We start from the raw sequence: 26098 nt of genomic DNA, 5'->3' as shown, positions 1-26098 counted from the left end.
CATTTGCGACAAATGCGACTTAAATAAATAACGAAGCACGTTAACCTTGAAGATTTAGAAATAACAACCATCCTATAGGTCCCACCACGACTACATTACAACCTAAATATTTATTGTCTTATAGATAAAGGTTTATCCGTCTACCAGTGTAAATATGTTTGTGTATATGTATGTGTATGATGTCCTGTTTAATTTCTAGTTAAAATCAAAACAAAACACGCAAATTCTTAGAAATGTCAAATACCAGCAGTGCACCTCATAAGAGAATTTTTAAAGAGTCTAAAAATTTACTATAAACCACAACGCAATAATGGATTTTGATATCTAAAAATCGATTCACTTAAGTCTGTCCGTCTGTTGGTTAGTGGCAAAACAATAACAAACGCAAGTACACAACACCTTCACGAGAGACTTACACTTGAATGAGGTGTGAGCTAAGGATAGTAAATGTCGGATATATACCAAATAGCCGTTGAATACTTGGTGGTATGGTTTGTCTTCTATTTTGATTGGCTTACATGGTATTTTTAAAAGTCGAAGTATGTGTGTGTGTATTTTTATACTCCACGGAGGAGAGCTCACAGATTATATTAATTTTGTTCGCATAACGGTAATCCGTAACGGCATAAACTAATTGAGATAGATATAGACTTCTATATATCAAAATGATCTGGGCGAAAAAAGAAATGTATTTAGCCATGTCCGTTCGTCCGTCTGTCCGTCCGTCCGTAAACACGATAACTTGAGTAAATTTTGAGGTATCTCGATGAAATCTTGTGTATGGGTTTCTGAGCACTCATCTCAGATCGCTATTTAAAATGAGCCAAATCGGACAATAATCGCGGCCACTTTTTCGATATCGAAAATTTCGAAAAACACAAAAAGTGCGGTAATTCATTACCAAAGACGGATAACCTTATGACGTTGAATAGAAAATTAGTAAAACTTTGGACAATGGGCGTGGCACCGCTCACTTTTGAAAGAAGGTAATTTGAAAGTTTTGCAAGCCGTAATTTGGCAGTCGTTGAAGATATCATGATGAAATTTGGTAGGCACGTTACTCCTATTACTATATATGTGCTAAATAAAAATTTGCGAAATGGGATGAAGAACACGCCCACTTTTTAAAAAAAAATTTTTTTTAAGTCAAATTTTAACAAAAAATTTAAAATCTTTACTGTATATAAGTAAATTAAGTCAAAATTCAACTCCAGTAATGATATGATGCAAAAAAATACAAAAATAAAAGAAAATTTCAAAATGGGCGTGGCTCCGCCCATTTTCATTTAGTTTGTCTAGAATACTTTTAATGCCATAAGTCGAACAAAAATTTCCCAATCCTTCCTAAATTTGGTAGGAGCATGGATTCTATGACGAAAACCTATTTTCTGTTAAAATGGGCGAAATCGGTGGAAGCCACGCCCATTTTTTATACACAGTCCACTGTCTGTCCTTCCGCTCGGCCGTTAACACGATAACTTGAGCAAAAACCGATATATCTTTATTAAACTTAGTCCACGTACTTACCTGAACTCACTTTATCTTGGTATAAAAAATGGCCGAAATCCGATTATGACCACGCCCACTTTTTCGATATCGAAAATTACGAAACATGAAAAAAATGCCATAATTGTATAACAAATATGTATGAAAAAAGGGGCAAAACATTGTAATTGGATTGGTTTTTTAACGCAAAATATAACTTTAGAAAAAACTTTGTAAAATGGGTGTGACACCTTCCATATTAAGTAGTATAAAATGAAAAAGTTCTGCAGTGCGAAATCAAAAGCCCTTGGAATCTTGGCGGGAATACTGTTCGTGGTATTACATATATAAATAAATTAGCGGTACCCGACAGATGATGATCTGGGTCACCCTGGTCCACATTTTGGTCGATATCTCGAAAACGCCTTCACAGGGCTACTCCCTTTTAAAGCCCTCATTAATACCTTTAATTTGATACCCATATCGTATAAACAAATTCTAGAGTCACCCTTGGACCACCTTTATGGCGATATCCAGAAATGGCGTCCACCCATAGAACTATGGCCCTGGGTTCATTTTCCTATGTGGTGATTGTCCCTTATTTTGTCTCCAAAGCTCTCAGCTGAGTATGTAGTGTTCGGTTACACATGAACTTAGCCTTCCTTAGTTGTTTTATTTAGTCATATTATGCAGGAGGGGAATATATGTATCTTAACAATTACTGAGTTCGATGGCAGCAAAATTCTTGACACATGGTGGTGGGGAGAAATTTAGTATGGAAGTATACATTTTTTCAATCAATTTTTTAACTTAGCAAATTAAACTAATGAAGAAATTAGATTTCTTGGCACATTCGCTTTTAGAACCCATCTTAACTATAAATATTTGTTATTAATTGTCGTCGGTAGATGTTTTGTGTCCAGTTGGCTAGAAAGGTGACCACGCAAACTGCGCTATCTAGCATACTGTGCGAAAGACTGAAGCCCAAAGTGAACAAACCAATTGTACCTTATCAGTGTGAAATCAAATCTAGTGAATCAACCGCTCCCCACGATACGCTAGATTCTCGAAAAGGCTCGCGATAATAGAACAAACACTTGCCATATTTTTGACCAATTCAAAGCAGCATAAAACAGTGAAAACACGAGTTGCTTGCATGCTGCTATGTCTGAATTAACCTCCCTACAAAGTTAATAAGTCTTTGATAAGTTACGTTGAGCAAGACCACCAGTTTCGTAAGAACTGAAAAGCAACTCTCCTAGCCATTTAAAACCACACGAAGCTTCATAGAAGACGATTCCCTTTCTTTAGCATAATCCCGCAGAAGATAACTCTAGCAGCATAACTAAACCATGATAGTACAATTATTGGTGTATGATGACGATATTGATATCAGCATTAAGAAGCGCTCCTTGAGTTCTGGCTTCAATCCCCTCAAAGTAAAGCCATGCGCCTGAATTCACGGTCATTAAGGGATATAATATATTGAAAAGGAAGTTGAGTTGGAATATGTTTGAGAAAATAAAAAAGACACCTAAGTTTTATATGAATGACGTGGATCGGAGTAATAAGAAACTAAGGAAGTTCCTCAGGGCTATGAGGGGCGTACTAATAGGCGCCACGTGCAGCTCGTAGGTAGTTCGCTGACCTTGTTAGTGAAATAGTTGTAAAAAGTGCAGTTTGTAGCAATAAATATTTGAGCACGTTCTGTGTTCTTGACTGTACTCGCGAGTACAAGGCTATGACTGCTAGGGCGGCAGAGTCATCAGATCTCGTGGCAACAATTAAGCAGGGTCCTAAACCTAGTTTAGTAATTGCCAAGTATTTGACATTTTTGTGCGCAAATTTCAGTACAAAATTTAGGAGTCTTGCAATTGATTCCTGAGTAACTTTCCGTGCAGCTATATTTTTGAAAGTTTGAAAATACTTGAGTACTCGATGACAACCCAACACATGAGGCAAAAAACTGTCGCTATAAGGCGCTGGGATCCTGATATTTTAAAAATGAGTCCAGATTTGGAAGTTTTTAGGTCATGTTGTAAGTCACTTTCGAGAAAACTAGATTCTTGAAACTTTGGTAATCGCAATAGTAAGAATATGCATGGATCGAAATATTTAGAAAAATATACCGCCAGGTGGCGCACATCGTTATTTAAAGAAATCGAGGAGAGGAGGAATATTGCGATCAATAATTGAGTTATAGATCAAAGCGGAGGTGTGACATAAGGTCAACGGCCACACTTCAATTGGCTACCAAGTCAATTGGTCATTTGGAGATCACTTCATCACATCACTTTATTTAGGGATGATTACGGGGATATTACGGGGTCCTCGCTAGGTTATTTGAGGGGCATATCGGGATAATATTGGGGCCATTCCAAGAGCCCTCCCAGGGTCATTTGGGGTAATTCCAAGTTAATTTTGAGGACTTTCTCGTGATCCACCCGAAGTTATTTGGGGATCACTTCGAAAAAAAAACCATTATAATTTATCACTACGCCTTGGATTAAGAAATATTCAACTAAGCACGTATGAAGTTTGAGTTGATCTGTTTCACGAATTAATTGCGTCGTACTATCATAGAATCAAGTTTCATTTCTGTCTTTTCGGGTCTGAAGTCACCACCTATTTCAAACGTCCTCTCGATCTGGAGCAATTGAGATCACAAACATATTGTAGGCTTATTAAACATTGTATGACCTTGATATTGATTCACTGGAAATGCCTGTTATTTTTTACATCTTTTCTTGCCGATCGTCTAACTCCACGGACAGCATATGCGTTTCTCATAAAATAACATTAAAATTTCTCATTTTATTTTTTCACCTCCTTTAATTTAACAAATAATATCTGTTTGTAGCTCGACGTAGACTTACTGTGGGTCAGTAATTTATCAATTAGTAAGACAATTTTTCCATATGTCACTGCTAATTTTCTTATTAGTACACATACTAATATGAGTACAAGGACAAAAGAAAACAGAAAACGCACGCAAATTAGCCATGAATTCCTTGACGGTGATATGATGTCGAAGGTGAGGCTCGTGATACTTTTCACATTGTCTTTGTTTTCTTCGTATGACAAAAACATTTAGCTGTTTGCCTAAACAATTACAGTGCCTGCGCGTGATTAAAGCTGCTTTCAATATGAAAAATAATTTGTTGTTCCTTAAGACATTTCACTAAACGCGCTCTTAATAGCAATTATCATTAAGTGTGAGATTTAAGTTAAATAAATTGACTGCTTCCAAGCGAAATGGGTTAATAAGTTCAGATCAGCTAACCTATCAATGGTAAGCAATTTGTCTTAACGGTTTCGACCCGATTGGTTCATCAGCTGACCTGGCAATGGCAAAAACCTCTACCCAATTGGTTCGTTAGCTAAACTAGCAAAGACAAACAATTTGGCTAAACGTTTTCGGTTGTTTGGTTCAACATGTGCCTAAAAAAGACTGTAAACTGCACCTGGGAAAAGGTTTTTGAATAAAATACATGAAAACCCAGACCTGCCAATTTCTTTTAAATTTTTCACGTGTTGCTAAAAATTTACGTGTCTTTTATGTTTATTATGCATTCTTGTGATCAGTGACTTTCAAAAACTTGTTCAAAGATTCGAATTCTGGCTCGGTGTCAGTTCTTATATTTCTGTAGTTTTTAACGTCCACGCAGTTTTTCTTCTGTATACGCAGCACTATTTTTTCTGTTGGGAATGATTAAGTTCTTGAGCCCAAACGAATATGCAGAACAGTAGGCATTTGTAACACGATGTCTCACGAGGAACAAGAACATGACCACAGCTCATCCAATCACAACACCCGCTCGCAATTTCAAAAGCTATGTTAGTATCGACGTCCTAACAATTATCCATCTAGGGTAGTTAATAACAAGTGAATTTTTGCTCAGAACTAGACCTAAAGTACAAAATGAGGACTGGTTCTATAGTAACTAGTCTTTTACCAGTTCGAAAAGTGCAGACCGTTTCCACCGCCTACGAATTCGCCAGTTGAAAACCTGTAAAAGAGATTGGGGTGCACTAGTAATGATTACGAATGCACTAAAAGTTCCACAGTTCAGTACAAGATTTTTTGCCTACAGAGTAGGGCCGCGCTGCTCAAAAGGCCACATTCCATGCATAACAGTCTCAGCGGCTACGAACAATGTCGATCGCGGTATAGATTTGAAAGATGATCAATGTTTACTTCAAAAGTAGAATGTCAAGAAACCTTATTAGCGAATGATCTCAAACGATCCGCGAGCTTCTCGCACCCTTTGACTGACAAGATCATGACTCGGAAAATGAGGTAGATGAAAAAAGCAAAGATTGACTTGAAGATATACATAACCAAGCTTGATTTATCAGTGAATAGCAAGGACATCAGCGATTACCCTAAGGGCTTGGGTCAGCCTGACTCAACTTCTATCCGTATTGAACTCCAATAGACCAAACGAATTTAGAATGTACCACATTTTGAGTATCCTCCCTCTTCTCTCTCTTGGAAAATTTTTTAAGAAATTCGAATCATATCCTTGGCAAATAGTTAAGCAACCGGGCATCTACAACAACAACAAATTGAAAACAGGACTATTTAATACGTTTCTCCAAGACTCCAATCTTAGCTCGGAAAAAGTTAATGCTCTGAAAACATATTACAGGACTTTCATGTAGGCGAACCTTTAAGAATATCCATTCTAATATTTGGCGAGAGATTTAGGGTATGGTTTATCGAATGATACATAATAAATTAAGGTGGTTCTATAATCTTCATCATCATTTCATCATTAATTGGCGCTTAACCGCATAAGCGATTTTGGCCGTTTCATCACAAGTCACGCCAGTGAGATCAAGTCTGCCTACCCCTCCTAACTTAATAGAGGTATATCCCTTCCTCCGCTTTCAAACTACGGTGTCGGCTAAAATACTTTATTGGCCGGAGCATCTTCGTACATTCGCATAACATGACTTAGCGAGCAAATCCTTTGGGTTTTTATTCGCTGCACTATCGTCATATCTGCGCAAAGCTTATAAAGCTCATCAGTAATATTGGAGCCTCGATGCTAGCATAGATTTGCAGTATATCTATAAGTTAAGCTGCGGCTGAAGCGAAGAGTGATAAAGGGTGTTCAAATCGAGACAAGCATAACCGCTTTAACGTGAATGTTATCCGGGAATGGCATTTTGGCATCTCCACCCACTACTATAATTGAGGCTCAAATATGAATACTGATCATTAACATTTTTATCCATAATATCAAAGAACATACAGAAAGTTTTAAAATGGATAGAGGGGCTAAGAGAGGGCTGCAAAACTTTTCTTCAATAACGGGGGTCCCAAAGTTCCATTGCATTTAAGATTTTAAGCGAACAAAGGTGAAGCCCAATTTGGCTCCTAGAGGAATACTTATGGAAGGAAATAACCAATAAAACATGGCGTATTCACGTCAGATCCTTATCAACTTAACTGCTTAAAAGTTATTTCTATAAACCATGTTAAAAACATGAGCCCACAACCAGACAAGCTGAAACCCGTAAATATCCCAAAAGTTCTTTTTTTTTATATTTTTTTGCCCTTTTTTTAAGCAAATATAAATTCTTTCCATTTCTACCTGCAGAATTGGCATCATCGCCTACAGGGCATAACTCAACTTGAAGAAGCTTTGCGCAGCTCTGATACGCTAGCACAAGTGCAACCATGCTTGGATAGTTTACTACGCACTCTATTCTCCTCTGAACGTAATCCGGATGTGTCGGAAGCCAAAACACAACTATTAATCAATCTTATTACACGTTTACCTCTGGACAACTTAGAAGATCGTACAACACAAATAATGAATGGTTTGTGTCGCCAGGGTGGCGCTGGTGCAAATCGTGTATGCAAAGCGTTAATGCATCGACTGCCGGCGGCAGCAATTATACTTAAATTACTGTCGCAAGAATTTTTACATGCAAAGAGCTCAAGGGTAAGTGCAACAATCGAACGCAAATAATATATGAAAAGCAGTTGGTCAGTTGGCTGGTCAACATTGTTGTTGGTGTGGTTCGATTGACCACGAGCGCTACTTTAAGAAATTACGAAATGTTTTGCGAATATTAAATAAACATTTGGCCCAGTTACATAGGCAACGTATGTTGTTGTTGTATTGGTAAATATTGCTGTGTTAATTCAGATGCATTTCTGAAACTTATATACCCTGTAGTGATAGCAAAGCAAAATACCTCGATTTCAATGGGCACATTGAGGAGGTGGACGGTGGCGTACTTCCCAAATATTGTATAACTTTACCAATGGAAAACAAATTTTAAAAGCCGTCTTCTTTCAGTCTTCCTCTACCTCTTCCCCTTCCACCTCTAAAACTCAGGGTAAACTCTACAATGTTTTCTGTACATCGAATCTTAATTCGAAGGAAAACCTGATTTTATGAACGATGAACCAAATCAGTTCTTTGATTCGGACTTCCTTCTTTTCTTCTTGTAGAGCTACAGTCGCTCCCCAAAGGCTTTTGGAAGTATTCTCGATGATGGTGGTCCTTTGCCGGATATTGTTCCTATACTTTCCGGAAACTAGTCAAATTAAGTTGCCAGACCGACCATCTCGGGAAGGATTTGATATGTCTACTAGGGTGGGTCGATTTGTATGGACTAAAATATTTTTTTTGTTTTTTTTTTCAAAAAACTGTTATCGCCAACACTTTTAGCGCACATTTTTGGGTCGGACAGGGTTTACATGAAAATTTTACAATCAAATGAAAATTTTTTAGGATGTCATGAAAAAAACCTTAAACATCAAAGTCGACAAAAAGTCAATAAAATGAAATTTCGCAGGCTCGAAAATTATTGTTTTGGGTATGCGTAGTGGAACTTTTTTTCATAAGCCCAAATCCTATCGAAAAATAGATGGCGCGATTACGGTTAATAAATCGACCCAGTCTATTGTCCACGTCGAACTTTCGAGGTTTGAGGATTTCATTCACAGGCATACCAACCAAAAGAATATTCTAAGAGCCTTAATTCGCTCAGTCCTACTCCTTTCTTGAAAGACGTCAGTACTTTCCCAGCTGGATAAATTAATCTGAATATCTTTTTTCTCAGCTTATTTTGCTTTTTTAGAAATAGTGCCGAATCATACCAAAGTAAAAGACAGACGTAATGTTTACGGCTTGCTAGGGGCCTTAGAGATACACGCGGCAGTGCACAAGAGGCGACCCAAATCTACAGACCTAATGCTTAGACGCCAAAACCAGCTAGTTTCCGAACGCGCTGGCTTCAAAGTGGCAGAGAACTTCTAATATTTGTATCACCGCTCTAAATCATAAGAACCCAACAGAGCAGCAAAGCTTCATCGAATATAATAAAATGCTACGCTGAGCCCCACAGCTTAGCGGCAAAAATCCACTAGTCAGTTGAGGCCCGTGAGTCGAGAAAATTCCATTTCCATTTTGATACTGTAAATATTAGCCAGACTAGACGAGTCATGTTCCACTTTTATCAAAATCTCTAAGCTACTGCCTGATTGCAGTCCGCCTCATTACTATGACGCTGTCCCTCCCTTTATAACCTTAGCTTACTTGAAAGTGTCAGAGTCCTAAATGAAAGTGCGGAAACTAGCAACTTTCGAGGTCTGTGGATTTCAGTTACCTCTTACGACAAGCATACCAACCGCAAGATTATTCTAGCAACCTTAGGTAGCTCGGTCTTACTCTTTCCTTGAAAGAGGTCAGTATTTCCCCAACTGGATAAATTAATCTGAAGATCTCTTTTTTCAGCTCATTTTGTTTTTGGAGTGCCGAATCACCCCAATGTAAACGGTAGACGAAGTGTCTATGGCTTGACAAGAGGCACTTAAATCTATAGACCCGATATTTAAGCACTAAAATCAGCTAGTATCCGAACGTGCTGGCTTACAAATGGCAGAGGACTTCTGATATTTGTATCACTGCTCCGAGGTAGACAGGTTTGCCTCTGAATTACCGCTTCGTTAGCCTAACGTTAAAAGCTCACTAGTTAGACGAGGTTCATGAATAGAGAAAATCCTACTTCCTAGGCCATTTGGCCAGACTAGGGTCACACGATGAGCAGATGAGCCATGTTCCACGTTTATCAATACCTCTAAGCTACTGGGCAGGTTACTGCTTGATGTGAGTCCGCCTCTCTACTATGCCAAGGGGCAGCCATTATAACATTATCAGAGACAGTCACCTGAATGTGCAGGGCACTGCTGTTTCCGTAGTTCAGCTCACCCGATCTGTTGTCGGAACTGTGATTTTTACGCTTAAGTTGTTTTTTACCGATTTGGTTTTTACTAGACTATTGCATAAAACAATGGAGAAGTGGTGCACTCCGCTGCTTAACGAGTTAAATGGAGACGTGTCTTGTTAAACAATACATTGCATAATGTTTGGCGCAGGTGTCATGGCGGTACCTCAATAAGTGAAACTCAACAATGTTGATATTTTTAAAATGGTCGTGACTCTATATCTACCATTTCCGCCGCAGAGAGGCCCAAAAGAGATATAATTATCTTCTCCATCATAACAATTAAAAAAATTGTCTCAACAGAAGTTGCTACTGGATATATTAAGCTCCTTCTATTACGCATTTAGTTCTTCCTTCATATTTTTCATAAATTTTTTTCTATTTGAAATTCATCGTTTCCAAGCCATTTTTAAGTTTGCGCTTTCTTGAATCAACGAAAATTTGCATATTCATACATTTTTTAATAACAATTCCCAACTTTCTTTCCTCTTCACAACAGTTTCGCGAACATGCACTCCAAATGGTCATGTATGCTTTGATGACCTTTCCCAGCACCTGCTTTGACACCAAAACTTGCGTTACTCAAGCCACCTATGCTACATTGAATCGTAAGCGTCGTGTGCGTCAAGCCGCCTTAGATGTGCTCGCTATTTTAGGTCAGATCACAAGTATACGAAGTATATTGGATGTAGTGCACGTGATAGCCGCAGAGCGAGATGAAGGCCCAGCATTACTTTCGGCTGTTCGTACGCGTCTCGCACGCAAACAAATGCCACTTCTCAATCCCGATGGACAAGTACAATATGCTCTACGAATACCTCCATCGCACGTCGCAGAGTCAACCGAGTCCGAAAATGGACAAATGGATGCTGATATCGAATGGATAATAGCAGGTGTGGGTTCGGTGTCGCCAAGTTCGTTGAGACGGCGCGCATCGCGACAAAGCTTTCACTGTTTGCCGCCTCATAAGGGATCCGATGTAGATGATGTTGCAATGGGAACGCCTTGTGGAAAGTGAGTGTTCTGATAAATGTTTGGGCTTTTGTTTTTATTAAAATACATTTTTAATTTCAGTCTTCGCAGGTGTGAAGGAGATATCTCACGCAGACATGCTTTTCAATCGCCATCAGATGTCTTTGATAATTTTAAAGATTCTTCCGCAAGCAGCCAGGTAAGTGGAAATATGACCCGAACATCTGAGGCTAGATATAATATCCTGATGATATCAAGATCTTGCACAAGCTTTGATGAAGTTTTGCTTCTGCGTAAGCGGATTCAACTCTGCTCCACAACATCTTTATGCTGTTGAATGGCATTCCAACCTCTCGGCGTTTCGACCCAGCCAAAAGTGTCCGTAATTGTAACTGTAATTCTTAAGATTAATTTCCTTGACTTATCATAAACCTACTGTTTACTTTTCGCTTTCTATCAAAAGTTCATAGACTTTCTTGGTACTTAGTACGTGCGCCTGAAAGCTGATTCAGGAAGACGCAATAAATTTTAGATCTTAAGCTGCTCAGATAAAACAGTATTTGGACCCATATGTAGGTGTCGAGCGGGATTGCCTTTATTATGTACAACCCGCCTCCCCTTAAATGCCGTCTTGGGGAGAAATTAACTTTATAATTCCTGCCAAAATTCATCTAAAGGATGTGATAATATGAAAACTCAGCCATATTTAGAAGAAAAACACAAAAAGGTCTACAGAGATATCCACAAAAAGGCGTTGGACCTCTGTGTCCGGCGAACACCGTCCTTAAAGTTAAATACCGTGACCTCGTAGAAGACGAAAGCAATATTCATGTGAAGACGCGCGTCACTCTAGTTGAACTTCGATCTATATACTCTAACAGATTAGACTCTTACCTATCCAAAATCAACACCGACATACATAATGTATGTTCTGCTTGTAATGTGTACCGACATGACACCAACCATGTCTTCAATTGCAATGTGCAACCAACGCCTCTAACACCCCTCTGTCTCTGGCCCTCCCCTCTTAATACTGCTTTTCAGCTTTTTAATACTGTAATATTTGTCCAAGGTTTGATTTCAGACTCCAATTTCTACAATGAGCTATTTAAGCCTCTTCATCTCAAATATTCAGCTAAACATACCGTCTATCACAAAGCAAGATTCTTCACTATAGTGGAATGGATGGTGCCATTATATTTTTTGTTAGGAAAAAATATCGGCTCCATATAGCTTGGGTTTAGATCTTCTACCTCAGACAAGTAACCTTCGGAGTGCTTCCTCAGGAATTTCAATTAAAAATCCCGTCCAGTGCAACATCTATAACAAAGGGAAAAAATGGCCGCTTCAACCAAACCTAACCTGTTCGGATAGTTAAGTAATTATTTAACTAGGATTGAAACTTTTTCTAAATATGGTTGCTCCTGGCACGCAAGCTCTTCTTATAAATTTCTTGAATATTTTCTAAGAAAAAATGTATATGCATAGACAGATGCCATTTGGCATAAATGCTGTAGGACCGCAAATTCGTAGAAATTATTAAAAAGCAGCACACCAAAATTTTAAAGAGATTTGATTTTAGTTAGGCGCTGTCCATAAAACCGATGTATTTGGTCACATGCATCTGTATGCGTTGGACGTTGGCATACGACGACATAAGCTACCCTGCAGTCAAAAGCCAAAGTAGTCAGCAAACATTCTAGTTCATTGACTAGAATTTTGTGGGGTTATTCATACTAGTTAGTGTATGAGTAGTTATTTGACTAGAATTTTGTGGCGTTCATTATACTAGTCAGTTTTAGAATGCTTCATTGACTATGATTTTGTGGTGTTATTCATAGTAGTTGGTATTTGAATAATTTATTCGACTAGAATTTCGTCTGTCGGACTCGAGGAAATGCGGGAGTGCCAGTTTGCAATCCATACTTCAATTGACAATGCTAGATATCGTCTAAATCAACGGGCACATAAACACAAGCATGATGAGTCAACCCTCACCGTTACCTCAACAGAGGTTAAAGAAGATAACGAAAACGCCAAGCCTTCCATATCAATAGTCCCAGACGGATAACCTATTCCGATGCCAAAACACCTTGGCCATGAGGGCATCAGCAGCCCAGCACATTTTTTCTACTTGGCGTTAAAAGCTTTGCCATTCCAGAATAACGGAGAATGGCAAGGATAAAACCACTACAAAAGACCGGAAACCCAGCCAGTACCTAACGATATTATGCCTTTGGTCAGTAACGAAAACATTTTAAGCCGTTACGATTCCCTCAATTAAATGAAATTCTTCGGTTATCCAGCCATCAGCATGACTTCCGTAAAGTACATATCACTACCACCATTCTGAACTCCATTAACACTAATCATAGGATGGTGCTAGTGCAGCTTGGCCTATTTTGACGTAGTCAACCACGACTGGTTCATCCTTCTCCGTTAGATAGATAGATAATTTATTGAAGATTTCGCTGCGACCATTGGTCTATTGTGCCCTCACCTCCTTCACAGCACATCATCCAAGCCGACTTCCTTGATGAACCCTAGCCGTTCTCTTGGTTTGAGGGATTTAATGTGGAAATGTTCTGGCCATGGTGAGCCCATAAACTTAGCCCTGTGTCTTGAGATTGCGTCACAGGATATGGTCCGCCGGCTCCACTGATCGATCACAAAATTAGGCATGTGTTATTCCGTTACTTTTTAGGTTTTATATATATGTACGTATTTTTATCAAAATTTATTCCAAATAATAATGTATTGCAGTGATAAATTGTAAAGTAATATATGTATGAATATTAACTTGGGTCGATTTCTATGGACGAAAGTTAACCAATATCGCCCCATCGATTTTTCCATAGGATTTGGGCTCAAGAAAAAAAGTTCCACTACGCATAACCAAAAAAATAATTTTCGAGCCTGAAATATAATGAATAAAATGAGTTTGAGCTAATTTATCAATTTTCAAGTAATTTTTCAACCCAACTAGGACTAGTGTATTAACTAGTGGGATGCTGATGCAAATATCGAATAATATGTCAACTGGTATTACAATGATGCACAGACTGAGTAGTATGCCAACTGGTATATTGATGTTGAATACACTAACTAGTATGTCAGTTGGTGTGATATTGATGTATATAATAACTAGTATGCCATATCGTATAATGCTGGCGCAAAGGCTGACTAGTATGTTAAGTGGTATGACCCTGATGAGCATGCTGACTAGTATGGCATCTGGTACGATGTTGGTGTATATAATGACTAGTTTGTCAATTGGTATGATGCTGATGCAGAGACTGGCAATTGATATTTCGTAGGACATCGCCATGTTAAAAATACCAGTTGCTAATATGAAAAAATTACAGAACTCATACTAGTTGGGATTTTTGGCAAACTAGTATTCATCTAGTATACATCTAGTTGGTTTGACTGCAGGGTACTATCTTTACATATACCCTTACCCACTCCTGTATAGAAGTAGTTCTTGTCTATTTATATTTCATACAATTCCACGAAAATTAATATAGTTCTTTTTTCAAAGCAGGTCAATTGGAAATAAATTTGTGTCAAAACCATTAATAATAATTTGTCATGTTTAGTTTCATTTATTGAGTTTTTGTAATTTGACCAACCCCAAGTTGTCCTAATTTGAACGTTGCCAATCGCCCTTACTTCGTAAAACAATTTCCACCCTATTTAGGCCATGTACATACATATGTAAGTAATTACGTTTCTTTGTAATGACACATAATTATAATTTTGAAATTTTAACTCATACCACCAATTGCCTTTTAATTCGATAATGATCAATTTACATGAGTATGTTTAAAGTTAAAAAAAATTTATTAAATGGGAGTTTAAATATTCTACACTAGTAGTCGAACTTCACAGCAGCTTTTGACTGCTCGAGAAGGAGTGGGCCATATGCTACGTTTAGGTTGAGTGGTAGCACCGACAGCAGGGCAAGCTCACTGGGACAAAATTAATTCCCGTTGTTATGCCACATCACATAACGCTGACTTGAGCTACAGCTTCATAGAGTAACGTCGCGTTGGAAGGATGTAGTTTTGCAAATCACGAATTTCGGCTCTGGATAAGTAAAGGGCCGAGATCGAACTACTTTCTCCTTTCACTGGCAAAATCTGGATAGTCAAGTATTAAGAGTCTCAATGATTCCACATCATTATTCCGCATACAGCAGCAGCGTGACGGGTTTTCGTGTATACTGAGACGAGCCGCATGGACTCTCATTAAGCTGTGACACGTCAAAGCTACAATGACCATTGATACAGGAGCCATAATGGAACCAATGGTTTCACCAAAATGCTTGCTATCCCCATTCATCAAATAGAACCCTGCAAGAAGTTGAATCAGCGCAGCTTTGGCATAGCTGACGCGAGGCCCATCTATAGAGGTGCAGACCACAGGTGGCCAGGGTCATTTAGTATTTCCAACAGCCTTCAATATTCGCTTCTGTTGTACCCATGCGCGCTAGGGGGTCCGCGTGACGATAGTCAGGTATACTGCTGTGCCCCTGGATCGCAAACAAATCAACTCAGGGCTTTAACTACCGGCGTAGGCTTGAACTCTCTAACCGTAGTAGCACTGTACAGCATTCCATCCACTGCATCCCTAATTGATGCGGTCATAGCATGGAGGACGGTGCCACTTCAAATTGCTGCTTACTCCTTTTCCAAGTTTCCCGTCCATCCACGAACCAGCTAACCAGTCCACTGCCCTATATTTAGTAATTTCTTTCTCTAGAGGTTGACTGTTTTGAAGCTTGCACAGCAGCAGTTGTCGACACACAATGGTCGGTCCCTACTAGGATAAATTCAAAGTTAGTCACGAAGCCTGATTAGTAACCAGACCACATCCGCCTTTCCCACAATATCCACCGGATGTATGTGACCAGACATTCAATCCCACGGTAAATGCCGTTCTAAAAGCGGTGCTATAAACAACCAGCGCTGAACGTTGCACTTTCACTCACATAACACCCACAGTGTAAAGTGTGCCACGACAAACTGCTACCCCATAGAGCAAAATCGGCTTGACTACCATTTCATAAATCCCGTGTACTACCCTTGGCGAGAGCCCCCAGCTTTTACCAATGACCCCTGCAGTAGTACCTCCCTAGCCCTATCCTTCACATTTGCGGGAGGCCAGTTTCCTGTTCAAAATAATTCCCAGTTACTTAACTCTATCAGATAGTAGCAAAGGTATTCCCCTAATCAGGTATTTTGAAATAGGAATCCTGTACAGAAATTTACCTCTGACAATGAGGATCAGGGCATCGGTTTAGGCTACCACTCGACAGCCGCTGCCTTCTAGCTTTCCCAGAAGCTCATTTACCACCTTGAGTAGGGGAGGTAGAACATATCCTTGTTACATTCCTCTGCATACCTTTCTCCCGATTGTGGCCCCTCCCCACTCGGCTGCAATAATTATGTTGCACAGAACTTAGGGCATAAGCAATGTCTTCATGAGCTTCTTCAATGTCAAAGACGGCACCAAAAGCAAATTTCTTGTACTTAAGGGGTCACTATATGCTAAACATTCTAATTGTGAGCCGATTTTGTTGGCCTGACTTAACAATAGGCATGCTGTGATGCCGATAATAACCCCCCAGGAATCCTTTCCAGTATATACAGATTAATAAGCCGCTCCAACGATTTCCTGAGAAATTGAATAGTCTGCAGTCTTTAGGTGATACGTGGATGCTCTCACCGACCTTTGGAATAAAAGTTACCTTGACCTTACCCGGGATTTAGGTATGTAGCCCCCTTTTATGGCAATATGTGAGGGTCAACCAGCGGCAGAATATCCTCAAAGAAATAGTCGAACTTCAAGGCCGATTTATTATTTGAGCTTTTCGCTGATATAACCACAGTACAATGAATAAAAGTCAAAAGACATCACTCGCACTTGACAGCGAAAGAAGGGGCGATGAAGTTGGCAGAGAAAAGAGGTGGAAGACTTGGTGTCCTTTGATGATCCCAATTGGCGTAAGAAGTCGCGGAACAGGAACTATTAGCGTAACATTTTTCTTTTTCTTTATTCTAGTCGTTCACATTTTAATGTAAAAACGGATTAAAACTTGACCCATGGGGATTCCTTTGAAATAAGAACTAAACTTCTAAACAGATCTGCAGAAGTTTCAAATTTTGTGCTGATCATTTTTCTTAAATGGTCATAAGGTCAAAAAGAAATTTCCTAAATGGCCATAATGTCAAATTAAAAAAGGTTATAAAATCAATTGACCTTTAAAATGGTAACAAGGCCAATTGATCGTATGGCCATTAGAAGTGGTCATAAAGCTAATTGACCTTTTGGCCGTTGAGCTTGTGTCATCCCACCTCAAATTCAATCTTATCAATATTTTGTTTGCTCTTTATTATATATTCATGTAATATAAAGTCATCGGTAGTTTGAAAGTTAAAAAGCGTGCCAGAAGTGTGGGAGATAAGACATTTGTTTGAAACACAGGCATACACACATATAGCATACAGAGCCAAACATAGCCATACATACTTTAACATATACATCTATAAATTCCTTCATACCTGCAAAAGAACACCAATTGTAGGACTTGAAAGCATACAATTTTGAATTTTTAGTCATGTAGCGCTGGTTTACAGCGCCAGCTGATAGGCAGCTTAAATGTTTACTAATATATATGTGTATATCTGTATATATAAGTGTGTATATATATATATATATATATACTTACCCTGCAAAAAATAGTGTGACTAATCCCTAAAGATAGCGGCTTTCGATTGATCTGTTTTGTCTACATTGGGGAATAATTGATCGCCTCTAGTCCCTTTTGGGTACAGTTGGTATTATTCAGGTTGAAATCTATGTAACCCATTTCAAGAAATATAAAAAAATCAACAACGAAGGAGTTAAATAAAAAAGATTATAGGTGATTGATTAAAATTATTTAAAAAAAAATCCGGAACTCTATACCGAACCTGAATGACTTGGAGCATATGTTCCATTATCTCTTGAAATGAGTTGGCGACTTTATAATTTTTTTACCTAGATGTATCTAAAAAACTTTTGCAAGTTTTAGTATTTTTTGATGAGAAAAGAGATAAGTTTTTTTTATTCGTTCCGATATGGGTAAAAAGGGGATTGGTCCTATCGTTCCCGTAAATGGGTAAAATTAATCTCTTCATAGGACATGTTCAAATAACAGGAAACAGTTCAACGCATACAAAGAGATTAAAACTGGCATTAGTCGCATATTTCTTTGCGACTCATCCCGGACTGTTCTCAGAATAAACGCATTTTTTGCAGGGTAGTTACACCAAGTATAAACAGAAATATATAAAATCCTACATTTTAAACAAATATACACTGAAAAAAATGGTGCTGGTAAAATCAACAAGTCGGTTCTGTTGTTCTTGACTTAACGGAGATACGGTGAAATTGATCGAATTATGGCTAATTCGACCGAGTTCTTTGTCAAACGAGCAAATTAGTTTAGTCTTTTCAACAGAAGAGAAATTGTCGCTCTTAAGTTAACAAAATTCTGTAAAATTGACAGATTCCTGGTCAATCTAACTGATCTTTCTGTTAACACAACTGATCTTACAGGTCATTTCAATGGCGATCAACTGTCAATACATGAACAAATTTCAAAGAGAATTTTACGCTCACTGCGCTCTCTACTTTTTACTTATGACGACGGTGCCACTTGTTAAAAAAAAACACCAAAATAAGAAAACCATCAAATCGAAAAAACACGCAAAATGGGAAAACAACAAAAAAGTAGTTTTTCAGTTATCAATACAAAACAAAAAAAACCTTTTTTGAGTGTACTGTACAAAACTTATGAGATACCGGGACACCTATCTATCGGGTACAAATTTTCAACTTCTCGACCAAGCGAAATGCAAAATTGCGTTCTCTTGTTGCAAAAGTTTTGTTTGAACGAACAGGATTTTTTCAAAACTAGTAACATTTTGTTCAAGATTTTACGAATTTTCACTCACGCGAACGAATTTAATAAGATAATAAAAAAACATCCTTTTTTAATGTTAATGTTTCCGACAACATAAAGGTTTGAGTTGTTTTGGAATCGTTTCAACTTAAAGTGTTACGAAAATTAAACTTGCCGAATTACATGTAAAGTTACTCCAGTGGTGAATATCTTCCTGCGATTTGATTCTTTACTTGTCTATAACGTACAAGTTCTCTTTTTAAAATGTTACGTCAAACATATATACTTAAAGTTTTGTTCGAAACAATCAAGTGTGGCAACTACAAGGGAGAAGAAATTGAAAATGACCTGAGCGCAACTGAAAGAATTGAGAATCAGTTATGTAACTACTATTTTCCTTTCTATTTGCAAAGCGAAGTTCAAAGCTATACATTAAATCTAATATATAAAATTCTTCTGTCACGGTTTTAGAGGCTGAACTCCTCCGAAACGGCCAAACCGATTCTCATGAAATTTTGTGAGCATATTGGGTAGGTCTGAGAATCGTCCAACGTCTACCTTTTTTTCGCTACGTGTCTACGGTCTTGAGATCAAAACGTGGACCCGGGTACCCTTAGAATGTGTTTATACAATATGGATATCAAATGAAAGCTGTTGATGAGTGCTATAGTACAGGATAGCATGAAAATTACTGGGAGGCTAGCGTCTCGAGATATAGCCCAAAACGTGGACCCTGGTACCCATAGAATGTGTTTATACAATATGGATATCAAATGAAAGCTGCTGATGGGTGCTATAGTACATGATAATTTTCCTGCAACTGGGAGGCTAGGGTCTCGAGATATAGCCCAAAACGTGGACCCGAGTACCCCTAGAATGTGTTTATACAATATGGATATCAAATGAAAGCTGTTGATGAGTGCTATAGTACAGGATAATTTTCATACAACTGGGAAGCTAGGGTATCGAGATATAGCTCAAAACGTGGACCCGGATACACCTAGAATGTGTTTTTATATTATATACATATATCAAATGAAGGCTGTTGCTGAGAGCTCTAAAGTTCATTGTGATATTCGATTTAGTCGCATCAACCTGGCAAAACTGATAAATATGCATGCGAAGCCGAAAAAAGACAAGAATTAATAATACCCACATACCTATTTACATACGTCCTATTCGATTTGCCTGAAATTTCGTATATAAATTTTCCTATATTAGTATTTATGATGCTTTTTTCCGGGAAATATACCAGAGACGGACTGGGACTGGGATTAGGACTAGGACTGAGACTGAGACTGAGACCCGGAGCGGGACTGGGACTGAGACTCGGAATGGGACTGGAACAAAATACATACCACCCTCTGGGACTGGCAATAAGAGATGAAGAAGAAGGAGAAAAACTTGAGAGAATAGAAAAGAGAGAAGGAGTCTGAGTAAGAGAAAGAATGAGACGAAGATGGAGATGAAGCGAAAAACACGGAGGGAGGAGTGAATAAAAAGTTTAGGAAAAAGTGTAGAGGGTAGGGCAGAGTTAGACGGAAAAAGCTTATTAAAATATATGCAGATAGGCCAAATTTAGGGCAGAACAACGTCTGCCGGGTCTGCTAGTAAATTATAAAATATAAACTTTGGTGAAAGTGCGTTTAATAAAACAAAATAATAAAGTGTATAAGGTTTAATGTGTGCCAGAATATTTGATGTAGCCCAATTGACGTTCGGTTAGTAAGTGCCACCGTGGTGTGATGGTAGCGTGCTTCGCCTGCCACACCGTATGCCCTGAGTTCGCACCCCGAGAAAAGCAACATAAAAATTTTATAAATAAGGTTTTTCAATTAAAAGAAAATTTTTCCAAGCGGGATCGCCCCCCGGCAGTGTTTGGCAAGCGCTCCGACTGTACTTCTGCCATGAAAAGCTCTCAGTGAAAACTCATATGCCTTGCAGATGCCGTTCGGAGTCGGCATAAAACATGTAGGTTCCGGTTGAATTGACCCGTATTTCGGTTGATTTTACCAGTCTTTTTCTTTCAGTGTATATTATGTACATATGTATGTTAAAAGGATTTTGATATACATTTATTGCATGACGGTATTTGTTTTTAACCAAACACGACCATTCAAATGCTTAACAACGCGATTCCATCCACCATCAAACAGTTGCAGTTTGGCTTTTGTTGCCTAAGGTTAAAAGGGAACTCCTGCACGGATTGTCAAAAAACCGGAAGTTCGCATTGCAAATTATGTGCGCGTGTGTGTGCACCAATGTAATTTTTCGCTTGTGTGTTGGTGAATTGCGAGAATTTTGGAAAATTGCATATTAAAGGCTTACATTTAAATAAAACTTACTCCAACAAATGGTTTTGCCATTTGTAATCGATACGAAGTATAATAGGCGAAAAATGATTGATATCTATCAAGTATTTCCTATGTTTAATTTGGTGCCGGCTAATTTCAAAACATGTGTAAGTAATAAACAGTGATGTTCAGAATTTTTTATATTGAAGTGCAAATCAGGATACATGTAAAAATTGTATATACACTGACATGTTTTTTTTTTTTTTATTTGAAAAATAAAAACTAAATTTTTAAATGCTCAAAATGCTCAAAAGCTTTAAAATATCGATTTCTTAAAAAATTTTCTTAAATCGCTATATCATCGCAATACCCAAGAGCAATTAAACTTAATTCTCAAAATCCAGCGTTCACATCATCTCCGCCAATTTTTTTTTACGATACGTGAACTACTATCAGAGTTGCAGCTCCAGAATTGTATTGAAAAACTGATTTCAAAAAGGACGTAGCCACGCCCATTTCTTTAAATTTTGAATTGATGTTGCTATCGACCCAAATTTTAGTCCAGATATAATTTTGAACGAGTTCGCTCCTAATCTAATGTAGGTCGATGCAAAGTTTCAGCAATTAACCGAGCCTCAACTCAGAAATTGTTGAAACCTCGAGAAAGTACTTCACCTTGGATCTGTGGAGAATTTCATGATGTTCAACTTCGAAATGAGCGCAAAACTCGAGCAAGATATGGCTCTTATAACGATTTTTAATACCATTTACATAATGTCAAAATAAAGGCGCATACAAGTTTCCAAGTCTTATCTCCAACTGCGTGGTCAAACCCTTAAATGCCTGGAGTAATTTTAATTTTCTTAATAAATCAATGTTGAAAATAAAATTCTTTCAGTGCTAAAACATTTCTAAATAACTTTTTGTTGTCAATTTGTTAGTGTAAATTTGTTTTTTATATCAAAGTGGTCGTTAGTATTATGAAAGTGCTTTTGCTTTGCACCTACATATGAAAATCAAAAACTTCCATATAAATTTTGTTCATACATATGTGAGGGTATACGGATGTGCTTTGAATTTTTCTTTTTTTATTTAAAGTGTAAATTTGTATCTTTGTCCATGATTCAGTGTATAGAGGTTGAGCAGCTCTGGTAATAAATTTCGGAAACTCATACTTTCTTGGCTAATTAAAAACAAATTTATTTCTAAATGACATGGGCCATTGAAGTCGTAAAACGTTTCAGCCGAGTACACAAGACACATTTTTCCACCTTAAAGTAAATCATATGTACTATTTATATGCACTATCTCGCGCGGAACTGTAAAGTGTTGAAGATTTTGTGTAGGTCTTACAACCTTGGACTAACAAAGTCAAAAAAAGAGCATTATAAAATTATGACGAGTATTCTGACTGGCCACTGCTTTCTCGCGTCACATAACTATAATTAAAGGCCATTTACTCATACTTAGCATAGACTTGACTTGACTTGAGAACTGTCACTTACAGTTCTGTTAATTGAACATTGCATGTTACCGATTACTCAAAACTTGGCAACACTTAACTTGACTTAGAAGTCTGTTGAATTTTGATTTTCTATGTAACTTCTAAGTGACGTTTACATTTTGAGATGCCATTTGTTTGTTTCCATTTCATTTTACATTTTGTCATACAAATTGACATTTATTTAAAAATAAATTTCAATGCTGATTATGATGCCAGATTGTATGCACTAAGTGGAGTATAAACGTGGCTAAGATGCGAAGTTTACGCCAAGTCTAGTCAAGTCTATGCTAAGTATCAGTAATGGGCCCTTTAGGCTTGGTTAGTGATAGCAGATATAGTGCGGGTTGGAGAAGGAAACGATCGAGCACGTTTTGTGCTCATGCCCTGCGCTTGCCAGGCTAAGACTCTAGCTATTTCTTCTGGTCACACTACGAACTCATTCAGTCCTTGATGGGGTCCTCATGGACAGGCCAGTCCAACCTAACCTAACCTATATGCAAGTTAATCTCTCGTGTCCTGAGAGATATAAAAAATTAAAGGTGCGGCGAACCCACAGTTTGCCGATACTGATTTAAAATTAAAACACGAACAACTTCAATTTCAATTAATCACAATTTATTGCGTGCCACTTGCACGTCCCAAAATTAACTGAACTAAACATCCAAATTAACTTATTAGCTAACCTATTACTGCTGACTATTTATGCTGCGGTTACAGTTCCCATATTTCGCAAGGCGAACTCTTGCGCGTGTAGACAGGAATTGCTTATATTGCAATTCCCATGATTTCAATAATTTCGATACGTGACCTGATCGTTGGTTGCGCGTGTGCTGCGTCAGCGAAGTTATTCTGTGAACTTTAATTGGAGCAATGGAGTCACGTGTACTGCAATGTGATCGCAGGGTGCGTCATTGGGAAGTATAGTGGTATAAGGCAACGTAACTCCTCCCCCTTTAAAGATCTGCGTCCCGCAGATCTAAAGTCGAAAATGCGAGGGGGTAAAATTTTGTAGAGAGTAATTAAAGTTTCCTTGCGACATATTGGTGTTGACTGGTGTGACTGGTGTGACTGGTAGGCTGTTGTCCAGGCGATAAATTTCAGGAGCTGACCTTCCTCTAATGATTTTGCTGCTGTGAGTGTTATCTGCCCAGTGGATCGGGAAGGAAGGTCTAGCTTTCTATTGTAGCATCTCCACAGCATGGCGGCCATAAAAACAATTGCGCATATCGAGAGGATTTCTGAAGCGAGAGAGAAATTTACTTTTTCATTAACGTACCCAAGATACCTTATGTTTTCCATAGTCAAGTCGTGGACCTATTCTAGGTCGACCTTCATGGTGTGGCTCTTCACTTTTGATAGTACTGCTGGAGGGCCTGTGCGGTAATGGTTTCATAACTGGAAAATACCTGATCACCAATGCTGACTGTTTCGTTATTTAATTGGATTACATAAGTGCCATTTACCATACTCGAGGCATTGCTACTTTTTATTACTCCTTGGAAGTTTTATATGAACACAGTGTTCTCGTTTATCAGCTCTATTTGGGACCCATTCTGTCTGATGAATTCGCAGTTGGCTTCTCCACCTTTTAAGGGTCACGGTAGGCAACTGCTTTCTTCCAGTTTAGTTAAGGATTCTGCTTTACATACCGTGGATGAGCTGATTACCAGGCAGTCTTTTGTTAGGCCGTACGTCTCTTCCTGGTTGACGAGCATCCTGTCAAAAGGAAGATTTAGTTGCTTACCTCCATAGATTCCAGCGCGAGTGACCAGGAGATTATATTTCTTAGTTGTTACTTTTGACATTGAAAGGACGTAAAGGAGAAGTGTCCCGTTAGTCAGTACCGACGGTTGGCCATATTCGATTGCTTCTATTATATTATGATATGGGAGTGTTACTATTTCGGATAGGATCTGGTTAACTTCGTCCATATCCAGTAGGTTGGTGTTGACAATCCCATTCTTTGCCAACTGACATCCCCGCACCATTTCGTTTACATCCTCGCGAAGGAGAAAAATGCTGTGAAGCGCGTTTTGTCTGAATTCCATGATTTCTGTTTCTTTTTCCACGTTATTCGTGCGGTCCACGACCTCGTCGATTTTTTTCAATACCTCCTGTGTAGACGTGAATAGTTTCCTGTTTACCCTGTATTGGTGGTTGCTATTCTGAATTATCTAATTCTGACTGTGCAGGATATTGCTCCAATCCGTTGCGTCAGGTGATCCTGCTATCCATTTCCACGCTGAGCCTAGCCGGTCAATAGATCGAGTACTCCTTCCTCTACTTGTGTTGCCCATTAGTTGATGAAGTCGTTCTAGAGTTTGATTAATGTAGCGCTGTGCTAATATCTGATCCTCAATTCGGTTTGTTAAGTTCTCCATTTGCCTCATAGTTGTAGCATATTGTTGTAGGTTGATGACGTGTACCAGTTTGAATGACCCGCCAATGATCCACCCGTTTCCATCTTGGATTGTTACGATCGGAGCCTTGTAACTGAAAATGTTCAAACCGCTGATGGCATTTGCCAGCAGTGGGAATCTGCAACGCAAGGTGTTAATTCTAATTTAATGTTATTAGTAAGTTAGTAGTTGTTAGGTTCTAAGAGGGTGAGTTACGGTTATCTATTTAGTGGAAAGAAAAAATGTTAATAGTAGGAGGGTATTATTAGTAAGCGGAATTCTTAGGATTAGAGTGATTATCATTAACCTAGTGTTACAATCTTGGTTTAGGATTTTCGCTTTTCCTGCGATATTATCTGGTTAGTATGTCAGTGGTGTACAAGTTATGTTTTTTCTTGTTTTTTTTTTTTTCTTTTTCATTTAACGATTTTTTCGTTTTTCTTCTTTTTCATAATATTTGCTTAGCGGATTAGGCGCATAAGCTGAAAAAATTCTTTCTTTTTCTTTTTTTTTTTTGTTTCTGTCTTCTCCAACGAACTTTGAGCGAGGAAGGCATCTCCAACTGATTAGGCGAATTAGGCATTTTTAAATTTTTTTTTTTCTTTTTCATTTAACGATTTTTTCGTTTTTCTTCTTTTTCATAATATTTGCTTAGCGGATTAGGCGCATAAGGTCAAAAAATTCTTTCTTTTTCTTTTTTTTTTTTTTTTGTTTCTGTCTTCTCCAACGAACTTTGAGCGAGGGAGGCATCTCCAACTGATTGTTTTTATATTGTTTTTTCCTCTTCTCCAACGAATTAGGCGAGGGAGGCATTTTCAATTTTTGTATAGGACAGAGGGCCATACTGTTCTCGAACCAGCTACGTGGAGATCGCCAGAATTCCGTTTGGAAATAGTGTAGCCACTTGTCAAATTCGATGGCACTACGAGCCTACTAGGGCACGATTCATCCCACTAACAAGCCCGCTCTTGTAGTAGTGACCATTTCCTTTTGTTCTGGACTAGAGGTGTTATCATTTCCCGAAACAGCTATGGAGAATCGTGTTATCCGATTAAGGCACGATTTGTCCCACTTACAAGCCCGCTCTTGTTAGACAAACTAACCCTTAGTACCAAGTTCTCTTTCTTGTTTTAGTTTATTTCGGTAGTGTTTTCATTTCTTAGTCAGTACTATTCTTTATTATTTTTTTTTTTTTTTTTTTTTTTTTTTTTATATCGGGCAATTCACAAAGGTCTCGTAATCG

The 26098-nt window shown here is 38.3% G+C and overlaps 1 protein-coding gene and 1 long non-coding RNA gene across 2 annotated transcripts in view; both read left to right on the top strand.

Moving 5' to 3' along the window:
- The window catches only part of LOC137241840 (uncharacterized), a 187832-nt gene that overhangs the window by 25651 nt on the left and 136083 nt on the right, over window positions 1-26098 (top strand). The window contains 3 exon segments of the mRNA XM_067769221.1: window positions 7095-7442; window positions 10235-10749; window positions 10810-10906. Coding sequence (XP_067625322.1) covers window positions 7095-7442; window positions 10235-10749; window positions 10810-10906 — 960 coding nt within the window.
- LOC137240829 (uncharacterized) overlaps window positions 21001-26098 on the top strand; it is a 57616-nt gene continuing 52518 nt past the window's right edge. The window contains exon 1 of the long non-coding RNA XR_010949844.1: window positions 21001-21119. This is a non-coding gene — a long non-coding RNA (uncharacterized lncRNA). The remainder of the gene's footprint in view (window positions 21120-26098) is intronic.

Source organism: Eurosta solidaginis, chromosome 2 (assembly GCF_040869045.1).
Source record: "Eurosta solidaginis isolate ZX-2024a chromosome 2, ASM4086904v1, whole genome shotgun sequence".
NCBI lineage: Eukaryota > Metazoa > Arthropoda > Insecta > Diptera > Tephritidae > Eurosta > Eurosta solidaginis.
Note: the sequence above shows the minus strand (reverse complement) of the source record. Positions and strands in the feature narration are given on the sequence as shown.